Here is an 18,509-nt window from a genome sequence, read left to right as displayed (position 1 = left end):
GGCAATTCTCAGAGGGTAGTCTAACTGAATGCCTTATGAGTCTCTCTTGGGCTTCCTTACCATGAGAGTGTTTGAATATACAGACTAACCGGGGACCAGTATAGCCTGATCAGAAGCAGTTCTCTGGGGAATAGGGATTCAGTTGAACAGTTGTTTTAAGTGCTACATTTATTTTGTCAGATGACTCAAGCTGCTTAACTCTCAAATTAGTGATTTGAGAGTTAGTTTCTCAAGCTTGAACTCGTTAAAACCCATGGATCATTCCTGAGTAATTTCTACTGAATTTTTTAATGTAATCATGTGTATTTCTATTCTTCATTCTATACTGACATGAAGCACAATTTTTATAACATTCTTTCTAAAACCATTCTCTTTTCCAAAGTTTTAAAATAATTATAAAGAATGCCTTTGAATTTTCTTTTAGAATGAAACTTTGTTTCTTAGAGTTGGATTTAGAGATATGCATGCTTGACCTAATTTGTACCTAGTTTCAAGGTCTGACTAATGCTATTTGTACCAATGGACAATTGAACCTGTTTTTCTCTTTCTTTCTTTTGTCTTTTTTGAGACAGAGTCTGACAGCTCTTGATGTCTTAGAGCTATGTAGACCAGGAATCCTTCTGTCTCTGCCTCCTGAGTGCTGAGATTTAAGACATGTGCATAATACTCAACTTCTGTCTAACTTTTAAAATGGGAAATAAATAATATAGTTGAGACAAATTATGCTACAAAGTGAAGTCATTTTGTTATATAAAAGCCTCCATTTGGTATTATGCAGATGACCATGGCTCTGCGGTGTGGAATGCCAACCCTTTGTCCAAAAGGGTGATTTGATAGGATTCTGCATACAAGAAGGATATAACTGATTTGTGAAGGGCTTATGTATATATTTCAGGTTGAAGAAGCCCAAGTTAATGCTAAGGTAACTGTGACTAGCTCATCTGCTGATGTGAAATGCCATAATGCTCCATTCCCCACATTAACCAAAATTTAGTTTATAGTTGGCATGTCAGTAACATATAATTGATACTTATTGGCATAATCAGCTCTTGATGCAGACAGTATGTTTAGAAAACGTAACACTGCAAGGACTACTTTTTAAACTTCAATTCTATGTGAGAATCTTTTGTGAATGAGGAAACCGTTGTAATGAGCAGCAACCCCCAGAGTATAAATGCTTCTCTGTCTCTCTCTCTCTGTCTCTCTCTCTCTCTCTCTCTCTCTCTCTCTCTCTCTCTCTCTCTCTCTCTCTCTCTCTTTCTCTCTCTCTGTGTGTGTGTGTGTATGTTTGTATGTGTGTGTGTGTGTGTGAGAGAGAGAGAGAGAAACCTGTGTCACTTGTCCTATGCTGAATGTTATGTGCAGAGGGAGGCAGTGAACAGAAGGACCACACAGAGTTTCCACTGTCTAAATGAAGAGTTTCCAGTGATATCATTTTACTACATGTTTACACACCACTTAAGTCTCTGAGAGAAAAGTGGATCAGAGATAAAAGAGTGGATCAATTGGCTATGAGGCTCTATTATAAAACATTCAGCTACTCGTTTATTAGTATGTATTGTAACAACGTGAGTTACGGGATTTTGTTGTGAATGTGCTTCATTCATATTCTTATCCAAAAACATCAAAATTGTTTACACTACTGCAACGGTGAAGATGATAAACTATGGAATCATTGATTTGCTAAATGAGGAACTTTGTTCAGCTAAAAGTAGAGCATCCCACATCACATTTTTCCATTCAGATGTAGAAAATTTTCCAGCCAGTTCATCCTGGTATCTATAAGATTGCAGGGCTAAGAGTACATGTGCAAATCCATACACTGGCTTATGAATTCTGGCCTGTGTATCAAAGAAATAGTGCTGGTAAAGTTTTACCATCCTTGGCCACTGACCACTGTATATCATGAGTAGTCTACCAAATGGTCCCATGAAGATATGCTTCCTTCAGTTTCAAAGTAGTCAAGATAGTTCAGCTTCATGTTGGAATTTCAGAGTGAAGAGAAGTTACAAATAATGCCTCAGTACCACTGATAAACTTTTCAGGTCACTTCTAAAAATGGAGACATCAACCTTCCATGATGGGTTTGTCCTCAACAAATCCTGCTCTGGTACCATCTGACAGAATTTGCTAAACTGTGTATTAGGAAAATAAAGGAAGGAAACCAGAAAGAACCCTTTTCCAGAAAAAAATCTAGAGAATTTATTTTAGTCATTTTTAAGTTAGCATTAAAAATGATAGTTGTTACTGTGATATGTCCATATATGTATATTTTGTTTATATTTTCTCTGTCCATGAAAATTATAATCAATTAAATGAGGAGTTTTGTAAATGTCATTCTTGGTGGGTTTCCTACACCCCTCCACCCCGCTTTGATCCCAAAATACTACCGGGAAATTTTACATCCTGCAGCCCATTTTAGCTCTATAGGAAAGACACAGTGACCTGATATATTTTTTAACAGTGGTGGGCACTAATAGCTGGTCAGATTCTTTTCTATTCTAACCTGATTAGGCTGTTGATACCAAATCAAATGGTCCTTGAACTGCCTCTGAGTCTTGTCATGGCTCATGTTGATACATATGTGTCCTCTTGGCTGCTCTTTCATCACAATCTAATGACAAATTCTCCTGGTCCATCTATATGGTCTTTCCACATCTTTTTCTCTTCATGGTCCTTCTCTACTCTCTGGTTTTCTTTGGGATCCCTGGACTGGGATTGAAAGTTCCACCCTATCTCTTCTGCCCAACTAATTGGCTGATCAGATTTTTTTTATTAATCAATCAGAGCTGATGGAAAACAATTTTTACATAACATACATACCAGAGATGCTTGACATTGCCATACTGTCATTGGGCCAACCAGATGTCTGTACATGGAATTCAGCATCTGGATACTCAGTAAATGAAATCATCCATCAACAAAGTTGAAGAACATTTAGGACATATGAGTTAAACAGCCCGTGTCAAGTATGAGCACTTCTACATTTCTGGTTTCTTCAGGCAACCCAAAGCTACACACTCAAATCTGAAGATTCAGTGCTATGATCTACATATGCAGTTATTGTTCACTTATAATATTAACTTTCTGTAGCCTCTTGATTATCTTCTTCTTCACTTTTATCTATTTCTTCTAGTATTTTCTATGGTGGTAGTTTTGATGGACATGGATTTCTTTAACCTGTTTATACCAAGAAAAGTTTTTCTTTCTCCTTTAACCCTGGAAGATATTTCTAATAATTATGTGGATTGGGATAGATATATATTCATTACTGGTGAACCATCTCTTCAACACCCTAAAAGTATCATTTCTTTAATTGGTTGGTCCAGTTTTTTTTTCATATTCTGTCTTCTGTGTGACTTAGTCTGATGTGAGTCTTCCTTCTGAGTCACTGTATTAGGTGGCTGATTTGTTTTATATTTCCATGTTCATCTAGTTTGTGTATTACAGTTCCTTTGCTTAATTCAGACTCACTTTTCAAGCTCTGACTCATTTTCTTTGCTTCCTTTAGTACTTGGTTTGTGTTTTCTTGGACTTCAATTAGAGAGGTTTATTTTTTTTCTGTCCTCTTTAAGCTCATTCAGATGTTTATTCATTTCCTCTTTATGCTTAGTGAACTCTTTGAGCACATTTGTAACTCTAAATTCTATCTCCAGATTCATCTTGGTACTTCTTGTTGGAGCAAATTCTTATGGGATTACTGATCTTTGGAGAGACATATTTTCTTAGATATTCTTTTTTTTTATTTTTTGTGCTAGAACTTAAGCATCTAGAATGAAATTTTTAGTGTATGTTTGGTATCAATTTCTGGTCCACCTGTGTTGAATGGGAGTTTAGCCCTATATTTCTGTTAGCCCACCTTTGCTGATTTCACATCAGATAGGAGGTGTTTGAAGCTTACTGTCTCAGACAATCAGTGAAGAGATAGGGGTCATTACAATTTAGTGGCTACTGGGGCAATCTCTCCAGTGATGACAATGGTGTGGTGCTTGAGTCAAGTCTCAAGATACTCTGCCAGGTGGGGCCCAAATTATGACCCTGTGGATGCTTACTGGATCAAAGTATTCAGACAGGTGGCATAGAGGATGGGGCCAAGGAGACTTAACCACCAGTACCTAAATGGGATGCTAGCTGCTTGGACTGGTTCCCAGATTATCAGGGTACAGAGAAACTGGAGAAGAGGTTGCTATGGTGACCTACTGATGAATATTATGGATGTAGTTCATTGCTGAGCATGAGCCTGGAGAGAAGTGAAAAGTCACACAGTTGACTGCTATGTGGTTTCTTTCCTTTTCTATTTTTGATTTCTTCTTTGAGAATTTTATGCTTGCATACAATGTATTCTGAGCATATGCACCCTCAATTTCTCCTACTGAATATTTTCTGAATCTCCCCCAATCATTTTTGTCTCCCAACTTCATGTCTTCTTGGTTATCTTTTAAGTAATAACCCACTGTGTCAAATTAGTTCTGCCTACATGCACACAGGTGGAGGGGTCATCCATAGAAGCCTAGGCAACTTATGGAGGGACTTTATATTCCTCTGAAGAAAACTGACTCTCCCTGAACCAGAAACCATCAGGAGCCAAGAGATATCTCTTCAGCTACAGATAAGGCCTCATGAGGCCCTCCTATATTGGTGCTGAAGTGGACTAGTTTGGTCTTGTACAGATCCTAATGACTGAATTGTTGTACTCCTCCCACTACTAACTGAGCACTGGAGTCTGATTTGTTAAAGACATATTCTCAAGTTCTCAAGGTATTCTGTTACAAAGTAGGTATGGAATTCATTGTAGAAGAAGCTCTGAGCCAAGTTTAGCTACAAATTCCCAAGTTTTAGCAATCTAGATAAGCATGAAGTGTTACTTACCAGAATGAATTTAACATTGGACTCCTTTAACATAAATGACTATTATCATGGTAAACAAATTTATTCAAAGAGTCTATCAGTGACAGAAAACTACTAACTATATAAACTATATAAAAATGTGTTTGCCCCCATACCACCTAATTTGCTGATCAGTTACTGCCTTGCAACAACTTTAAGAAAGGCCTCATATTATCTAGTACTTTCTTTCCTATTTAGCAACAGTACCTTATGTGATCACAAAGAGAATAAGTACACATTAACTCCTGACATATCAAGGTGCTAATCAAATGCTGAACTCTTAACTAACAGATGAAGAAAGACAGTAATCTGTAATATTTTGCCATCAAGTTTGCCCATGGTCAGCAGCAGGAGTACCTAGAAGTGCATTACTAACTTGTGTTCTCAAACCTGAGCTGGACATCCCGTGTCTAACATATCTTCCAGTGAGATCCAGTGGTGACTCATATTAGTATGCCTAAGACATACTAGAAGAGAAAATCTACCCTAAACTCAGATTCCTTAAGTCAGTATACTAGGAGCTGGATGCCCACCCACATCCCATGACTGTAAACCAACATCTCTCGACAGACGTGTCTAACAAGAGGATACTAAAACCTGAATATCAGTGTTTGTTCTCTAGATCAAGCTGTAAATAATAGGAACTTTAAAGCACATTTTCATGTCTACCACAATAGCAAGAGCACCATAATTTTGTCTTGTTTTTCACATTTTTAATTATTCAGCTGTCTTATTTGTCACTGTTTGGGGAATTATTGCAAACTTATGTCTAAAATGCTTCTGATTAATGCATATTTAGGCAACTAAACAGATGCAGAATGAGCTGACTGCTTTCATAAAATTAAACATTGATGAAACATGTATTTGCACAGCAATAATGATGCCACATGTGCATAAATAATGACAGATCTTCTTTCCTAATCATCCGGGGGGGGGGGCGTGATGAATGGGAGACAGATTTACCAAACACTTCTGGCCCACCATGTGAATGATTTTCAAGTGTATTTGTACATGTGAATAAAATTATGCTAATTTGTAGCTTCTATTACCACATAAAAATATAAGAAATTGTAATTAGTTCTTTTTTAAATAAAAATGTGGGTAATATCAGAACATGCTTTAGGGATATGTCAAAACCTCCAGACTTCTTTAATAAATCATATATAATACATATTTTACACACCTTCTACATCCTGTGATCATAAGTTATTATATGGCATATCTTTGCATGTCTGTGTTTGAAATTTATTTTATGATTAATAGCATGTCTCAATTTTATTGCCATTTTGTGAGTCATAAGATCTTCTGTTTTTCAAACATAATATTTGTATTAATTATTCAGAAATATCACATAATGAACCCTGATCACACTTTCCAGTAATCCCAGATACACTATTTCCCAATTCTTGTGACCCCACCTTTGCACACACACAATAAAAAGGAGAAAGAAAAAGAAAAAAATAACCACCAACAACAGAAAAAAGCACACAAGTCCAGCTTGTGCTGTCCATACTGGAGCATGGTCAAACTCCTAGTAGCCAGATTCTTAAAGAAAAAAACTTCAACAGTCCAGAATTATGATCCCTAGGATATTTTCCCAGCAAGAAGACCTCAGTGAGTGAGACAGAGGAGAGAGAAGAGGCCTCTCGTTAATGCTGGCAGCTAAGCAAGAAGGAGGGTTGATAGACAGCAGTAAAATCAAGTCAAAGAGGATTTCAGAGACAACACCTTTCACCGAGCTAAACAAAAAAAGCAAGAGGAATAAACAAATAGGAAGATAGCAAACTGAAGGAGGCCAGTGATACACCAAGACAGAAAGAGAGCAACAGCTCCCTGTGATGAAGTTGACTCCTATCACTTGTGTCCCATGGAATACAGTCAACTTGATGTTGTGTCTCATGGGAAACTTCAACTTGATATTCTATGTGATACGGATTTCAATATTATGTCCTGTGATAAACTATTGACATTCCTTTCTTGATATGAATACACAATGAACAGCAGAGGTCCTAGAGAGTGGGATCCTTTAGAAGCTGTTTTAGAAGATTTTCCTGTTCCCCACATGAACTCATTTCTTGAAATGTATAGTCTACTGCAAAGGCTTAAAGTGTTAAACATTCTGTTTGTTCTTTCAGGTAATATCAAGATTATCAAACAAATCTACGGTCTTACAGGTATGGCTGGAATTTGTTTTATATTCTTATTTTTATTTTTGCTTTGCTATGTTGCTAAGACTGACCTAGAAGCTAACCACAGTCCTACCTGCATTCTTCTTCTCACATTCTGACATCATAATAATATTGACTTCCTAGAATAAATGTGGTAGTATTCATTCTCTTTCCATTTCATGGAGCATTTTAAAGAATATTGATGTTATATCTTCCTTAAAGGTTTGATAGAATTAACCAGTGAGTCTGGCTGTAGGGATTTTTTTGTATGGAGCCAAAGATAACTCCTCAAGCCTCATTTCTTGCTTCTATTGTTTATATCTTAAAAGAGCATATTGTCTAGGAATTTATTTGTTTCTTATAGATTTTTTAATGATAACATTCCGAATAATTTGCTATCAATCCTTCAGATTGCATTTGAATTACTTCTAATTTTATTAAATTGGGTTTTTTGTTTAATATTTTTTGTTTGGCTTTAGTTCCTATGGTCATTTTCTGAAGTGATAACTTCAGAATGCTAACTTTTTATTTCATTGACTCTATGAATTGTCCTCTTAGACTGCATTTCACCATTTTTCCCCTTGATTGCTATTATTTCTTAATGCCTACTGCTTGTGTGTTTGGCTGGTGGTGATGCCACAGTAAAAAGTGGATCTATTTCTTGGAGTTACTTAAAACATGAGCAAGCCTGATCTGATCTGTTTGCTTCCATGTGTCCCATCTGTTCCTGTCACATCAGCCACGTGTATGACATTGCTTCTTATTGTTGAACAGCATTAAAGCATGGTATGGGAAAAAATGAGGAATCTCTGTCTGAAAATTTTCTACCAGAGTTTTGCAAAAGGAGTATTTTACTGACCCAAATAACATTTTGAAAAATGCACACAGGTGTTACCCATCTGTATCCATGTTGCATCAATGATGTTATATTGGACTCTCTCTGTCTGTCTGTCTCTCTGTCTGTCTGTCTGTCTGTCTGTCTGTCTGTCTGTCTCTCTCTCTCTCTCTCTCTCTCTCTGTCTCTCTCTCTCTCTCTGTCTCTCCCTCTCTCTCTCTCTCTCTCTCTCTCTCTCTCTCTCTCTCATATGTCTCTGGTCTCTGTCTCTCCCTACCCCATACATCATACATTTTCCCCTGGTTTATATTTAAACATTATAAATTCCCTCTCAGCTCTCTTCTCTCTTTCCTCCTGAAATGTTCTTTTCTTATGCTGAGTGTGACTATCCCTTTCTTTTAAGTATATTTTATAATGGTGGCTTTGTTGCCATGGATTGCCTTAGATTTGCTTAATTACATGTCATTTCATCTTTCCTGGTTTTTATGGTTAGAGATGAAAGAATGTATGTTATTTTGGTGTGTTTGCCTTTGTAAGGTAAGTTGTAGTTTATTTCTCAAATACTGTTTTCTTCTTTGTGTTTCTGACATCATGACTCCATTGTACTACAGAGAAGATCCTTTTTGGTCATGTTCATTTGGGGTATGAAGTGCATCACACGTTCTGGTGTCCTGTTCTTTCTCTGGATTAGGGGAAATTTAGTTGTCATTTCATCACACCTAGTCTCTCTAAGTTCAGTTATTATCTTTTTATTATTACTATAGATTCTTGGGATTGAACTTTAGATTGTGTTCTGAATTCTTCAATATAGTGGTTATGTTCATTCATTTTGCCCAACTGACATGTGATTGTAGTATTTTCTCCACATTCTATTGTAACCCTTATAGTCTCTTCTACTTTGTGACAATGTACTAATGATGATCGCCACTGCATGCTTTTGCTTTTGCTGCTGTTGTTATTTAATTCACTAAACTTTCCACTTCTAATATTTTAATTTTCTTCAGCATCTTAGGGTTCTTGCTCAGTTTCTCTTCCCTATTGCTAGCTTGTCTTCCACGAGCAGATTGCTCCATCTGCTTTGCTGACTTTTTCTTTTGTGTTTTCTCTATAGAGCTTAGACTAGATGTATCTGCTTGTTTGTGTCTTTTGAGGGGAAACGCTGAACATTTTCACTTGTCCACTTTGAAATCTTCATCTGATGGGCTCTGGAGATGTTTTAAGGGGTAAAGCACTTGTATAGATGGAGAATATTCCTAGCACCCACATCAAAGCTAAGAATGGTGACATGCATCTGTAGGCCTAGTGCTTAGAAGGATGCCAGAAACTTGATTACTTTCAATTTTAGCTGCCTTTGCTTTAGAAGTTTTCTTTCTGTGTATGCTAAGGTTCTCATTAGACACACTTAACAGGGAAGTTTTGTGGCTGGGTTCTCAGCCTCCTGAAATATACTGCCTGGATGTGGCTACAACTCAAGGTAGAGGTATTTCCCCACCTAAATTGTTAATATTGAAAGCAACCATAACACTGAGATCTGTACACATAGTCTTGTACTTGTACTTTTGACTTAGGTATTTCCTCAGTCAAGGATTTTCTCTGATGATTTTAAGCTGCATCAATTTGATAAGTAAAGCTACCTATTTCATTGCCAATAAACCTAGTGATTACTAACAGTCTGTTAGCTAAAGGAGAAAGAGTAACACAGCTTCTCCAGTGATATAAGGTTATTTTCATCTTTATCCCTCTTTTAGTTTCATTTCTATTGCTCTGATAAGATTGTCTGTCAAAAAACAACTTAAGGGAGAAAGGGCCTATTATAGACCAAAATTTCTGGTGATAGTCCACAATAATTTAAATATTCTTAAGTGCTTAACTTAGATGTCTATTATTTAATATATAATTCTTGTAATCTAATATGCAATGTCTAATGTTCTCTTCTTTCTATTCTTAATTTGACGTTTAAAAAGCCACAACTCTTAAAAATGGTGTGCTTAATAAGGTCATAGTTAGAAAGTAAGGACTAGGACTTCAAGTGACATGTAAGTATACATATCACACATCATTGTCCTTTCTTTGAGACAATTTGATCAATCATTTCTGAGTTTGAATTCTAGCAGAGTACCAAGAAGCAAATTTGATATTCCTTTAGATATGACTATCACACCTCAACACAGTCTCATGAAACTGTTAGTCAGTGAAATAAGGCACCACTGTGAAGGGAGAGATTTGTAGTGGAACTGCTTTGCAGTGTGTAAGAGGACGGCAGCAGAGAGAAGCAGGTGCCCCAGATAGCTGCTCCAACCAAAGTAACTAGTTGTATTAGTTACATTCCTGTTGCTGTGATAAAGACCCATTGACCAAGACTATGTATAAAAGGAAGCGTGTGTTGGGGTTAGAGTTCCAGTGAGATGGGAATCCACTGTGACAGTGAGGCATGAGAATGGGCATGTGTGGTAGTCCGTACATGAGGCTGAGTTGTCGCACCCCCAACCTTAAACACTAAACAGAGAGAGCAAAACTGGAACTAGGGCATGACTGCAAACTCTCATAGCTCACCTCACTGATGTACTTCCTCCAGCAAGGCTGTGCTGCCTCCTCAAATAGTGCCATGACCATTGGGCACATTTCTCATTTATATAACACACTAGTTATCTTGAATAGAGGCCAGTGACAGGCTAGGTAGCTAATAACAGCAGAAGTTTAGGTTTTGTCTACAGCTATGCTTGTAGGGAAACGAGTTGTTGGTATAAGTAGTATCTGTCATCTTAATTGTAAGAATCAGCTGGTGAGAGACTTGCTCAAGGCACCAAGACTCCTTGACAAAGTAGAATTCTGAGACTTAAATGAGCTTGTAGAAGTACAAACATTTCGTAAGTTATCAGTCAGAGGATTCTATTAGAACCAGTGGAGACTTCTTCAAACAAAGGAATGAATAAATTGTCAGTGCCAGTGCAAACAGATCTAATTAGAGATTTACTCAAGTTTCTTTTTCATTTCTTTGATAAGTTTGCCCTGTTGTGTCTTTAGCGGGGAGAGCTTATTTTTCTGGTCTATAATAAAAGTAGACAGTAGTCTTGTACAATTCCATGAGGGTCCAATATTTGTTAAAGCACCAAGTTTTAGATACTATGGGAAACAAGATAAACAAACAAAAAAGCAGCACCATGACTTTCCAATAATGAACACATAGCTCCACATTTGATTAAAATAATTATATGCATCTAGAAATAAGAATTGAGTGACAATATTTTAGTGAAATTTTTGGGGTATTAATATTAATAAAAAATGAGTAAACCAATATTTTATTTCACTTAGTGACTAACAACTAAACTAACTGGACTATGGCCTGGAAGGCACCCAGGACACCTCACAATATTTTTGTTGTTTCTTTATAATTACTATAGATGTCACAAATCCAAATACACCAACAAACCAAGTACTTCATGGCATAATCACCATGGCAGTTCATGAAACTTAAATAGAAACTGTAGCTGCTTTCAGTATTTACTATTACTTTTATTAGAAACTATTGTTAAGTATGTATACACAATTGGGTCTGAAAACAAAACTGGGACACAGAAAAAAAAAAGATTTTATTTTCTCGAATAAATGACTAGTGAACATGCCTAAAGATCAAGCTGGCCCTAAGCAAGAGGCCTTGCAATGGTCAAGAGGGTCTAGACCTGCCTGTGCCACCCCTTGCTTGGCTATTCTGACTTTACATCAATTGTTTTCTCTCCTATTCTTCCTTTCTCGACCTATGAGATTGGATGCCCCATTTAAGAGCACTGTGCTCCTGGAATGGATTCTAGAAAGACTGTATTTCCTCTATATCTCAAGACTCTTTCAAAGGAACAGAGGTTTGCTGTAATGTCCTCTGCTCCCTGCTTCTCTGCTGGGGTGCCTGGAGCTCCACTGGCATGCTCCTGAGAGAGGGCAGGGCAGAGTCCTTATAGGGTAGTCCACAGTTCATGTTTTCTTTCAAGGGGATGGAAGGGGAAACAGCAGGACTTGGGACAAATACTGTGCTTCCTGGTACCCGTGGGCCTCCAGCATACCGCTGGGAGTCAGTAACAGTGATCCCTGGTCCACACTTCCTCTCAGAGCATCCATGCGCTGGACTGGAAGAAGAAGGCAAAGCCTGAAAAGGGCAACACCCAGTTTGATTCTGATTTGGAGTGAGTGCTTAGACTACTGAGGGACTGGAGGACAGAAGACCTTTCTTGAGAGTTGTAGGTGGCGACTCTAAGACAAAGACCTTCCCCACTGCAATCCTTAATGAAGAGAAGATCCTTATAAGAATCTTTGTTCATATTGGCTTATTTAATAGTGGATATAAATACATACACTTTCTTTGGGGTGAACCAGGTATTAAATGACTCCTGTAGAGAGGAATGTTCAGAAGGAGAAGCTCATTGGCTGACCGCTTGGAGGCTATGTACATACCTCATTAACATGAAGCCTTATAAACCTTATAATCTTTATAACCTTATAAACACTCCAGGTGTCTATCCTATATGACCCAGTGCTTATGGTCCTCATTGGGATGCTGTGGTTACATGTTCCAGAGTAGGGGGAGGCAGATGGGAATTCTGAAATTCCTGGGGCTCCATTCAAACTTACCATTCTTATGTCTGTCTAGTAACAAGATCCCACACATGCTATATTCTATGTCTTGTTAATGGCTTCAAAGAACAAGGGAGCTGAAAACAAGAAAGGGAAGGATGCTTCATTTTTTCCATTCATGATGTTCAAAATAGATAGGAAACACTTTCATTGTCAAGAATCACGCTAATGCTGAACTTCACGTTCCTCTTAAAGATATTGAAGTTTTAAATCATAAAATCCAAGAAAGTGCAATAAAATTAACACGTTCATATTCACAAAGGGAATGTCATCTATTATGAGTATGAGCGGGCAGCTGAGAAAAATATAGGAGTGATGCATATACAGTACATCTTTTACACAGCTCCCCACCCAGATATTTGTAAAGACCAAGGGAATGGTTGGGGTTAGAAACAGGAGAGCAGAGAAAGTAAGCCTAGGCATGAAAACTGGGCGCCCTTTAAAACTTGAAAATAAGATCGCAGCATGCAAAAGTTTACTAGCCTCTACAGGATTTGATCTTTATTAGTAGGTCCTCTGGCATGAGTAACATGCCTCTTGGGAAGTCTTGGCAACTTGTGCTAATCTGTATTACCCACTGATCTAGGCAGAGCCCAAGGGGAATGGAAGCATCAAGAAGAGACTACCATCCATTGTGGAAGATGAGGAAGAGGAAGAAGAGGTAGAGGAAGAGGAGACCACCTCACTTTCTCCCATCTACACAAGGGGATCCTCTGTTTCACACAGCAAAAAGACTGGAAGCAATAAGAGTTACCTAGGTTTGAGCTTAAAGCAACTGGCCTCAGGAACAGCACCATTCCACTCACCTATCAGAGTCTCTAATGCCAACTCCCCTAAAACCAAGCAGGAGCCTGACCCACCTAACCATGGCAGAAAGAGAGAGAAGAACTTGAAAGTACAGCTTTGCAGTCTGGGTATTGCTGGAACCCCAGAGCTTAGTCCAAGGTAAGACTTCAGCAGTGTGTCAGTCTCCCCAGTGAGAATCCACACTTCTATGTGTGCTCACAAACAGACTAGCACTTACCTGGTAAATTATTCAGCCTTCTGAGACTTTCTGTTTCTTAACTTCGCAACCTTGATTCTTCAGTTTTACTGAGCCATGCATACAAGCTTTTGAAACATACATGCACAGATGTGTGTTTGTGTTATAAAAAATGTACTTATTATTATTTAAATGGGCTCTCTTTTTTGTGTACTAAGTTATATCTACTTATCATGATGCAACTTATAAATTAATTCCCAATAAAATAGAAGAGATGAAGAGCCTTCTAGGTTACTCTTTAACACTGACATCTTTATGGAACAAGATGAAGAGCCTTCTAGATTACTCTTTAACACTGACATCTTTATGGAACAAGAGGTTGAAGTAATGAACGACCTTGAGGTGGTTTTCTTGTCAAGTTAGACTGCTTGTTAATATAGATCACAGAGGCTGTTTCCTTTTTGCTCTTTTTAGTAATGCTAGCTCTATTTTGCGTAGAAAATAAAAATTACTTTAGAATAAAAATCATTGAGATAGTAAAAAGAAAAATAATTACGTTCATGTAAAGGTGCCTAAAAGGCAACAAGAACCATCAGAATCCCTAACGGCTGAGTAACCAAGCAAGAAAAATATCTTGAGTGCTTTCTAGGTTCCACTCACCTTGTGAGGTGATTTCTCTATTTTTTAAATGTCTTTCGTCTTCTTGCAATCCAAAGAAACCATTTGTATTATCTGTTACTATAAGGTTTAAAAATAAAGCATAAGACTTAAATATTCTGCCCAAGACTTCAGCAATAGCAAGAAATAAGAAAAGCTGGATTCAAATTCTTTTCCTACTTGTAAACCCAGTAATTGTTTTAATACAGTAGTCCATTACCTGCTTGCGAAAAAGACACTTCGGCATCTGTGTATTGCACATTGAGGCAAGTGGGAAGAAAGCATGATGACTTTTAGTTAGAAACCTTTCAGAGCTGGAAGAGAAAATTTTCTGCGTGCCAGGATCACACACTTGTCAAATGAGTGTTTGCCCACATGGAGAGCATTCCGGGGCCACTTGGCAAAATGTTATAGTTTCAGTAATGACTGGAAACTTTCATTTGTTTATTTTTTGTATACATTTTTTACAATATACTTGTATTTAGCTAGGAGAAAATTAGGCATCATTTACCAAGGAAAAGGGTTCATCTCCTCAGTGATTTAAACATTAGAGAGGAAGCTGGAGCTTGGTGGAATACACTTGTCTGGTACTTATGAGGCCTTATCTTCAGTTCCTAGAATAACAACTGCAAAAATATTAATTGAACAATGATGCTTTTTAGTACTCAGGTAGGTAGTGTTAGAACTTTGTCTACAGGTATCATTGAAGTTTTACTATAATGTTTCATTTGTTAAAAGTTAAATTTTTTTTTCTTGGATCAGAGTAAAATTGTGTGTGTCATAACCTGCATTTTAAATCTGAGAATAATTAAGTCTAATTTCTATAGTATCAATGTCCAACAAAAATAAAATGAAAGATAAAATGTGAGCCACATATGTAGCTTTCAATTTTTAGTTGCCATATTTTAAAGCAAGTAAACCCCAAATGCAATACACTTTCGTATATACTCTATGTCATACCATATGTCCAAAATATTATAATTTTAAATGTGGAAAACATAAAAATCCTTAAAGAAATTATGGTTCTGAAAACATGTTGATAAACTCTGGAGTGCATGTTACACACATAGCCCTAGGGATCAGACTGCTAAGAATCATCTCAGAAAGGGGTTACCAAGGGACTGCATGAACATCATAACATCCAGAATTTAGATATTGAAAACAAAAAAATATATAAAAGGTCTTAGAGGTCATATAGAACTTCTGGAATTTAAAAAAAAGAACTTCTGGAATTCAAAAATGTAACTGCACAGCCAACTAATTGTCTCAACTTGGCACAGGATTGTTGATGGAATTGAAGATGGGAACAGCAGTGAGGAAACTCAGACTTTTGACTTTGGCTCTGAACAAATTAGGCCAGAGTCCAGGATTTCCCCTCAGCTTGGAGGTAAGCACCTGACTTGTCATCTTTGAGAATTACCTCTCTCAGAAATGTGTGGTGTTTGTAACAGTTGTCTTCTGATTTTACCTGATTCTTTGTGGCATTCAGTGATTTGGCTTAAGCCTGTAACATCTCCAAGTTCTAAGAACATTATTTGGAATTGTTCTCTGTCCAGGAATCATGCCCTGTCATTTTTACCACTTCTAGCAAACAGTTTCTGGTATTTATCAAAGTGTTCCTCTAGTTTCTAGACAAATGCACATCAACATCACCTCGAAGAAATATGTTGATTGTGTACTCTGAAAATGTTGGTAGTACGTAGTCATTTATTTGGTGAGAAGTTATATACTTACAGACTGTCATAATAAACAATGTGAAGTGAAGTAAGGCAGTTGAATATGAAACACCAATCTGTAAGGAATTAATGTATAGATACCTCCATCTCAAGCCCAGTTTGATCTCTCTCCCCCTCTGCCAACCTTACCCACACAAAGGATCTGTCAAAAAGGACACAATCAAGGCCAGAAATAACAAGTAAACTCTGAGAAAAGCCTAGCTTTATCTGATACAAACAGGACATTGCACAGTTGATAATAAAGCAAAATGATTACATGAAAAAATTGCTATGCAAAGCCAGCATACCCTGACTATGTCATTTGCCCCCGCAAAAGACCATTGAATGGACAGATGCAGCAAAAGGGATAGAAATCTACTGTTCACTGAGTTAAGGACATTATTTGGAATTAGCATTTCTTCCTAGTACTCATTGTCCTCTGAAGAAAAATATGAGTCCACTATAGACTTAATGAGAGCAGAAAACAGAGTAGTCTTAAATCGTTAACTCAACTAAATTGCATATGTTGACTTGACTTTGTTGAGGCAATGGTCAAGGAAATCCTATTTCTATCCAACTGCTGTGTTTGCCACAAAAACAAGTAGTGAGTCTCAGCAGCAACATGCTCCTTGTGGTCCCCGCAGGGACAATGCACAGAGTCATGTCCATCCACCCATCTCTTGGCTGCTTGTTTTCTTGTCCTATCATTAAGCCCTAAACTCAAATATTTAAGCAACAATTTGTTTTCATTCCACCTCCTAATTATCTCTTTATTTTGCCTGGACCTTCTGTCCTTCTTCTGTGGACACACTCATAACTTGTATGCACTGTCACCAAATTTTATCCCAAACTTTACATACTGTTTTTAATACAGGAAGAAAAGTTTCCACATGTGAGTACATTTGTATGACTTAGCCTAAGAGCGAAAAAATGGAGACTTTCATACACCCTTTAACAAGAAATCTTAACCCACTACCTAATTGCATTAAAGTGTCTCTTCCTTTTTCTGGGTTCTTTCTTTACTTTCATCTGAAGAGGCATCTTACGCAGAGGACACTGACCTGTTGTACATGATGAGAAATTGTTGGTGGACTGCAAGACATCTCTGTAAAACAGGCTCTGTTGTGAACACTTTGAACTGTTCAAATGATTCTTCTTCTTCCACAATCAAGTATTCTACTCATGACTAATCAGAAGGAGGATAATTCTGTCACAATTTTTATTTACCTAGGCTATTTCACTTAATTTCACAGTGGGTCAAAGGGCATGCATTTCTGTCCTCTACTTACACAGGGAGGAAGAAACAGTCGAGTCTTTTTCTCCCTGAAGCTCTGATTAATTTGAGCTTCTCAGCCTGGACAGAAAAAAAAATGTATTTAGAAGAGTAGAGTAAGGAGAAACTAGAAAACAGAACTAAATATGTGCACAGTATAGTAAAAGAAAAAAGCATACCAAAGAGATTAGCCCCTCAAACAGGAGTGGAATAAAAGGCTCTCATGGGCACAGCAACCAGTGTTTCCAATGGAGGCATTGTCAGAGGGTGTGGCAGTGGTCAATGAGGAGTGACAACGAAAAAATATGAGAGACTGACTTATAGCACGCTGATGATTGTGTCTGGGGACACATGCAGCTAATGTGAATGCCAACCACCATGCTGTGACACTGGCCCCTAAGGATACAGCAGGTGCCATCTAAAGAAGAAAAGGGGATTATTTGAGCCTGGGGAGAAAGAACCCACAGAGCTCAGGCAGCAGGGAAGTTTGAAGTGACAGCTTGTCCTTTCTCCAACACAGCAGCCACCCTGAAGCTTGAATACTCCGTGTATTTTATTGGGAAAAGCTCACTCTCTGTGTGTTGCTTTTCAGATTCAGAGATTGGAGCTGCATTTCTATTCATCAAGGCTGAAGAAACCAAACAGCAGATAAACAAGCTCAACACTGAGGTATGGGGAGAGCAGGATGGATGGGCAAAAGAGATAGAAATTCTACCTACAGCAGAAGCAGTGTGATATAAGAACCAGCTTGTACCCCTGGAGAGAAATCACCTGAACCTCACAGAGCCCTGGGACTTTTCACCCCTCATGTAATCTACCCAAAAGCTCAATCCCCTGGATGTAGGTAGGGAACAATATTACACGTCCTTTGACCCATGGTGGAATAAATGAAATGACCTAAGTAAATAAAGTGAGTTGTGCATTCATGGTCATTTTATAACAAGTGACAGTATTCTGTCCTGTCTAGAAAATGGTCTAAGCAGCCACACTTTTCAGTTTTCAGTGAGTTTGTTGAGCATGTAGTGAAAGGGCATATACAAAGAGGCAGGCATACAGACAGAAGCAGCAGACAGCAAAATACAATCGCCTCAGACAGACCCTTACAACACTCAGCAGAGACAAATGGAACAGCCACAGTGTAAGAAGCAGAAGCACCTTTATGGAATTGGTGTTTACAACACCCAGCAGAAATGCACACACTGAGGACCTAAGCAACTGGATGGAGTGCCCACTAAGGGACCCGTGCAGATCAGCAATTCTGTCCATAGATGAGATTTTTACTTCCTTTTTCCAGTGTGGATATTTTTATAATAATAACTTCTCTCATGAATATCTTTTAGTCACTCTCCAAGGTACATTTTAAATGTCT

The 18,509-nt window shown here is 37.8% G+C and overlaps 1 protein-coding gene across 1 annotated transcript in view; it reads left to right on the top strand.

Moving 5' to 3' along the window:
* The window catches only part of KCNH8 (potassium voltage-gated channel subfamily H member 8), a gene marked incomplete at both ends in the record, with an annotated part of 386,577 nt that overhangs the window by 347,601 nt on the left and 20,467 nt on the right, over positions 1–18,509 (top strand). Inside the window, 4 exons of the mRNA XM_080917518.1 lie at positions 7,023–7,061; positions 13,100–13,458; positions 15,433–15,539; positions 17,733–17,809. Of these exons, the coding sequence (XP_080773644.1) occupies positions 7,023–7,061; positions 13,100–13,458; positions 15,433–15,539; positions 17,733–17,809 (582 nt within the window). The remainder of the gene's footprint in view (positions 1–7,022; positions 7,062–13,099; positions 13,459–15,432; positions 15,540–17,732; positions 17,810–18,509) is intronic.

The sequence above is a fragment of the Micromys minutus genome (assembly GCF_963924665.1).
Source record: "Micromys minutus genome assembly, chromosome: 5".
Taxonomy (NCBI): Eukaryota; Metazoa; Chordata; class Mammalia; order Rodentia; family Muridae; genus Micromys; species Micromys minutus.
The sequence above is the reverse complement of the archived record's forward strand: the minus strand, read 5'-3'. Positions and strand labels throughout refer to the sequence as shown.